At 46.6% G+C, this 6115-nt stretch overlaps 1 protein-coding gene across 1 annotated transcript; it reads right to left on the bottom strand.

Moving 5' to 3' along the window:
* Window positions 1–604: 604 nt before the first annotated feature.
* Window positions 605–5910, bottom strand: PCDH20 (protocadherin 20). The gene is made up of 2 exons (XM_068158904.1): window positions 5835–5910; window positions 605–4696 (listed from the first exon to the last, which is right to left on the bottom strand). The coding sequence occupies exons 1-2, from the start codon at window positions 5883–5885 to the stop codon at window positions 2000–2002; spliced, it is 2748 nt and encodes a 915-aa protein (XP_068015005.1). The 5' UTR covers window positions 5886–5910; the 3' UTR covers window positions 605–1999.
* Window positions 5911–6115: the final 205 nt, after the last annotated feature.

Here is a 6115-nt window from a genome sequence, read left to right as displayed (position 1 = left end):
AAGAATTAATGCATTTTCAAGAATTAATGTTTCAGGCATACATACAATTTTTATATTTTAGTAATATGATCATGAATGGGGGGAAAACAGTGATTAACTACAAATCTCTGACAGGCTGAATTAATTTTTCATGAAACACAGCTAACAAATCGTGCATAAACAGAAAATACTCTAACCTGAAAAAAATGGCTATTTCTTATAGGCAGAATGCCAAAATATGTGCATTATGTTAATACCTTTACTTACACTAAGCAGAACCACTATGTATAAAAAGCTCAAACATTTTGATAGGCTCAGGGTGAAGTAATTTGCCAAACACAGAAGGAAAAACAAAACACTGCCTCAGAAATGGCATTCCTTGCTTTTGAAACAGGTATCAGCTGCTGCTTCACATCAGCTGAAATACAACTGGCTTTGCTAGCAATTTCAAGAAGTACATAATAAAGTCTCATTAAGGATTCTGAAGTGTACTAATTTGGGGAAGTAGTGACACAAGACAGCATCCAAGCATTTGTGAAATACACATTTCTTATAACTAAAATAATATTTAGCTTTATGATTAAAATTCTAGGAAAGAGACAAATGATAAGTTATTATGAAAATATATAGCTTTAATTTGCAGACATATAAACACTTTTGGTACATTACAGACATATGATGCCAGAAATCAAAATAATCAGTTTTAAGCATAACACTAATTTATCTTGTTCACACAGATAAAATTGATGTAATCATCATACAAAATATAGTTCTCAGCTCTTAAAATGAAGTGAAAGTGATACATCACCAATTAATCTGCTGTTCTGTTGCAGAGAATGCAGCAAAGAATAAATTATCAAGAAAATATACCACCAGTCTTACAAGTTAGATTTTGGATCTAATCCAAAATCAAAGCCAGGAATGGTCGCCAGGAATGTTTGCCAGAAGTCAGAAACAAGATCTTTCACGTGAAATACCAACCCAGAAAGGAGCAACAGTCAGAATAAACCAAGTCCTACAATTCCTTAGAACATGAAGTGATATTTGTTTTCATCTGGCAGATCAGATCCAGAAGTATGACATGATAAGAACTATTACACAACCAAACTGATGGAATACTACCGACAGATTGCTCAAAGTACAGAAAAAAAATCACAATTTCTGTGACAACTAAAGATTTAGCCATTCCCTTGCTTCCTTGCACCTGGTATGTTTATGAGGATGGGTATGGGGTTCTGTCATTGTTTCCTGTAGGAAATATTAAATATAATTTTTCCATTAAAATGATCAGCAGACTGCTGGAGCAATGATAATGTGGGTGAAATCGGGAGTAAATGGAAGATGATGCGTCACAGCAGTTCAGATTCTCATTACAATATCTTGCATTCTTGCTCAACAGGAATTGCACTTCTTGTTAATGCCTTTTCTAGCCTACTGTATAAGCTTTACTTGTGAGGTAATAAACATTCTGGTTTTTCTTTTCTTTTTAATTACTAGTGCATTTTAATGTCTTTATTCCTTTAATTATACATACATCGGGACAGACATTTTTTTTCCTCTGTGTGTGTGTTTAAATGTCTGTTTGCCAATGTGTGGTCTGTATTAAAACCAACGTATTTAAAATATACTCCGTTTATCTCATGGACAGTACCTCGAACAGTTCCCTGCTCAGGAGCATCTGATGCCCTCTTGTGGTTAGAAACACTTTTCAAACTTAAAGAGTTTAAAGAATTGTCTTACCTTCCCCTTTTTTATCATCACTGGTCTTACTGATTTATGAAAGCTGTAAATGATGTCCACGTTTTTATAGACAGGGTGATAGCTGTTAGTTACTAAGGTTTCATAAAAAAGCTGTACATTGAATTCGAATTTAAAAAACTGTAAACAGCTATTTACACTCATAATATTATTGTTATAAATTATCGGCCCGTCATTGCAACCTCTGTCAATACAACCCAAGGCCAGGTGTTTCGGAGTTGTCCAAGGTTTTTCAGGTGCAGGTTTTACCCATAAAGACACATCAAATGTTAGAAATCTCCACTGGTTTTTTTTCCAACATGTGCAGATTAATTCTTCCATTTAATGGGATTTGTACTTCCAAGTTTTCTTCAGCTCCATGATGCTTTTTCCCTTTTCTTAGACAGATGTAAATGCCCATCCCTGTAACTAAAGCAATTGAACCCAAGCTTATTACTGAGAGAGCTATCAAGGTAGGCATGCAGGATGCTGGCTCCATTTTCTTATGCGTAGGCTCTATGGATATTTGTGGCTGTTTTTCTTCTATGCTGATATCAGGCTCTCTTCTTAACAAACTTTCAATGTAGCTCTCATTACTAACAGTGTCATTGACAAAAAGGTTTACCATGACAGTGGAATGGAGAGGTTCTGGATAGCCGTGATCACTAACTTTTACCAGCAGCCGATAGAGGCCATAGTCATTCTGCATCAGTGACTCTTCCAAAGTGATATTACCGGTTTTAGGGTCAATGCTAAATGACTCTGGTCGAGGGCCTCTTCTTCCTATAATGCTGTAAGCTATGACTGCATTCATGCCAGTGTCCTTATCGACAGCATAGACCTCAGTGATAGGAGAGCCAGGAAGGGTGGATGGAAGGACCAATAAATAAGACATATTAGACTGAGGAAACAAGACCAAGGGGGGGTTGTCATTTATGTCCAGAAGAAGGATAGTTATTTTTGCTGTAGAAGACAGGGCAGGATCACCACCATCAACTGCTTCAATCCACAGAACGTAAGAACTTTGTTGCTCCCTGTCCAGAGAGACTTTAGCTCTCAAAACTCCTTTCCCAGTATCTATGACAAAAATATCACTTCCATTCAGAACCGAAAGGGCAACCCATCCATTTTGTCCTGCATCAGCATCTGTGACGCTTATAACTCCAATTTCCCCAAAACCTGGGAAGTTTTCTGGCACAAAAAAGCTGAAATCCTTATTGATAAATCTTGGACTATTATCATTTTTATCCAATACAGTGATGGTGACAGTTGCTATTGATTCCCTTGGAGGGAACCCAGAATCGACTGCTTTGACAGTATATCTATATTTCTCTTTTTCTTCTCTGTCCAGTTGCGTGGAAACTGTAAGAACTCCTGTGCTTTTATCTAAAGCAAAATAGGAAGGGGCATCAGGACCTAAGAAATAGGACACCTGTCCTCTTTCTCCACTGTCAGCATCAGTAGCATGCAGTTTGGTCAGGAAAGCATTTGGAACATTGTTCTCCTCGATGGATAATTCTATCAGCTGTTGAGAGAAAACTGGTGAGTTGTCATTGTCATCCAGAATCTGCACTTTGATTATTTTGTTGACATGAAATCCTTCTGAGTTCCACGCAACTACGGAGATCTCATACAGCTGCTGTGTCTCATAGTCCAAAGGCTTTGTAGTCTCTAACAGGTATTCATTATTGTATGGCTTGTATGGTGAAAGCCTGAAAGGCCCATCACCATCCAAATAGCAATTAACTTTGTATTTTTCATCAGGGTCTTTGATGGTAAAAAATGCTATTGGTGTGTTGATGGGCTCCAGTTCCTTTAAGTACACCACCCCTTCCACTTCATTAGCTATGAAACGAGGGACAACTTCAGGTGGCCTCATCATAACTTTGATGATGGTCACTAGCACTGTGATCACAGCAGGGATACAACCTGGACCATTGCCCAATATGATCAGCCTGTGGTACCTTGGAGTGTCTCCATCAATTTTACTGGAGAGTGTGATAGCTCCTGTGCTTTCATCCAGATGGAACAAGTCTCTGGATGCCTGGGAGACCTTCTGGCTGTAGGAGTAGGTGATCTGGGCATTGGATCCAAGGTCCATGTCTACCGCACAGACAGTGGCCACATGTGATCCTAGGCTGGAATTTCCATAAAGGGTGATGTTGAGCTGCGAGTCATTGAACTGGGGGCAGTTGTCATTGATGTCACTGATACCAATAGTGAGGGTGGCACTGCCCATGAGTGGAGGAGTCCCCCCATCCTCAGCAACAATGACTGTGACATACTCCTCCTGTGTCTCTCTGTCCAGAGCTCCCATGACAATCAGGTAGGGAGTCCTTTCCCCACTCTCATTCTCCTCCACGTCCAGGGTGAAGACACCATAGTTCTCTTGCAGGCGGTAGGTCTGGACACTGTTGGTTCCCACATCAGGGTCAAGGGCAGGGTGCTCAATAGCCAGGCGGGTGTTCACGGGCGAATTCTCAGGCACCGAGAGGTGGATGTGGGGCACAGGGAAGTGGGGTGCGTTGTCATTGACATCCTGGATAGCAATTTTTACCTTCACCAGGCGGAAGTACTCCTGTGGTAGCACCAGCACATCCAGCAGCAGCAGGCATGACTCAGATGAGGATGAGGAAGAGAAGATTGCAGCTTCTCCCCCGATGATGGTGGCCTCACTGCTCTCCATGCACAGAGCTTCCCGGTCAATCTCCACAGCTGAGGTGTGCAGCTCCCCAGAGCGATTGTCCAGCTGCACATACTGTCCCCCCAAGCCACGGGATGCCAGGGTGAAGGAAAGTGGGGGCTGGGAGGCTGCAGGATGTTGCCCACCAGCTGTTGGCAACCGCAGGTCACGGGCCAAGCTGCCGATGAGAACTCCAGCTGGCAGCCCCTCGTTGAGGCTGTAGAAGAGCTCGGTGGCACGGCTGTAACTGGCAAAGCAGTTGAATGGTCCAAGGAAGAGCAGAAAAAGAAGCAAGTGCTGAGGAGAGAGAGGCATAGGGGTGTGGGAAAGGGGGTGGTGTTAGAGGTGGGGAGGCAGAAAGCAGGCCCCCTCCACCCACTGTCTCCCTCACTGCTACTTGGAGGAGGCAGTGCAGCATTTGCAATATGAAGCTGCCCTACCTCGCCTTCCATCTTTCTCCCCCACCTCAGTACAAGCGGCTGCTTCCAGGGCATCACCATCTGTACCCTCCAGGCAACACCAGCTGCATTGCCCACAGCAAACACGCACTGCCAGCAGTGCCAGTGGGCGTCCCTGCCTCCCTTCTCACCAGAAGCACTTCTCCCCTCCCGTATCTTCTCAAGCTTGCCTCCTCTCACCAGAGGCACATACACTCCCAACCGCAAGCACAGCCCCAAACATTTGCTGGTCCCCTTCCCCTTCCACAGCATCAATGTGAAACGTTGTCTGTCACTCCCACCACCCCTCGCCCCTTACAAAGCCTGTTCTTCCTGCACGCCCATGGGCCCTGGGTGCAGCGGGGACCCACTCATGTCCCAGAGGAGCCGCGCTCCGGCCTCGCACCTCCGCACTCCGGCCACCGCAGCCCGCGCTAGTCCCTGCCCCAGCGACCGCGGAGCCGGTGTCCCCAAACCCGCCCGCGGCGGCTCCAGCCCCGCCAACTAGGGGCCCGCGGCGCCTCAGGCCGCCCCGACGGGGCTCCCTTCTGGCAGCCGGCTGAAAATACGACTCGAACAGAGGAACCGTGGAGAGGCTACACGGAGGAAGTTGCCCGCGTTGACAAGCGGGTCCCCGGCCCTCCGCGTATGGAAAAGGGCTTCCCGAAATTAACGCCAAGCATTTCCAAGGGGGATTTTTTTCTCGTTCTTCCCCTTTTAACCACTCATTTCCCTCTTCCTCAGCTCTCTGCTACAACCCGCTTCGGCAGCAGCCGCAAACTTTTCCCAGCTGCTCTGATCGGTGAAGATAGGAGTCAAGAAAAAGCAATCAAACAACAAACATATATATATACACACACACACCTATATATATATATAGGTATATGTGGTTTGGGATGCTCCGGTTGGTTTGGGTTTTTTGCCAATTTCGCTACTGCGTGCGAAGTCGGGCTCGGAGGCCGGGACGCGGCGTTCCCCTCCCGCCTCCCAGCCCTCACCTGCAGGTTGCCACGGGCGGTGGTGCTGCCGCGACCGCCCGGAGGCCCCATGCCCGGCCGCCGCTGCCGCCGCCGGCTGCGCCCGAGCAGCCCGCCCGCTCCGCCGCCCGCCCGCCGCCGCCTCTCCTCCCCGCAGCTGCCCATTCCCTCGGCGCCACAGCCGTCGCCGCCGCGCTGGGCTGGGCTGAGTTGCGCGCACCGCCCAGGACACTCCCCCTCCGCTCGGGAGGGCTCTAACGCTGCCGCTGCCGCCCGGCTGTCACCGCTGCTGCCGTGGGGAG

The sequence above is a fragment of the Melanerpes formicivorus genome, unplaced genomic scaffold (genome assembly GCF_026170545.1).
Source record: "Melanerpes formicivorus ecotype bairdi unplaced genomic scaffold, bMelFor1.0.p_v2 SCAF_44, whole genome shotgun sequence".
Lineage (NCBI taxonomy): Eukaryota > Metazoa > Chordata > Aves > Piciformes > Picidae > Melanerpes > Melanerpes formicivorus.
Note: the sequence above shows the minus strand (reverse complement) of the source record. Positions and strands in the feature narration are given on the sequence as shown.

What these genes read in the sequence shown, in the direction of transcription:
- PCDH20 (XM_068158904.1), bottom strand. Translation starts at nt 5,885, where the DNA reads ATGGGGCCTCCGGGCGGTCGCGGCAGCACCACCGCCCGTGGCAACCTG. An exon ending in CCGCCCGTGGCAACCTGCAG is followed by an intron (nt 4,697 to 5,834) that starts GTGAGGGCTGGG and finishes CTCTCTCCTCAG; the next exon opens with CACTTGCTTCTTTTTCTGCT.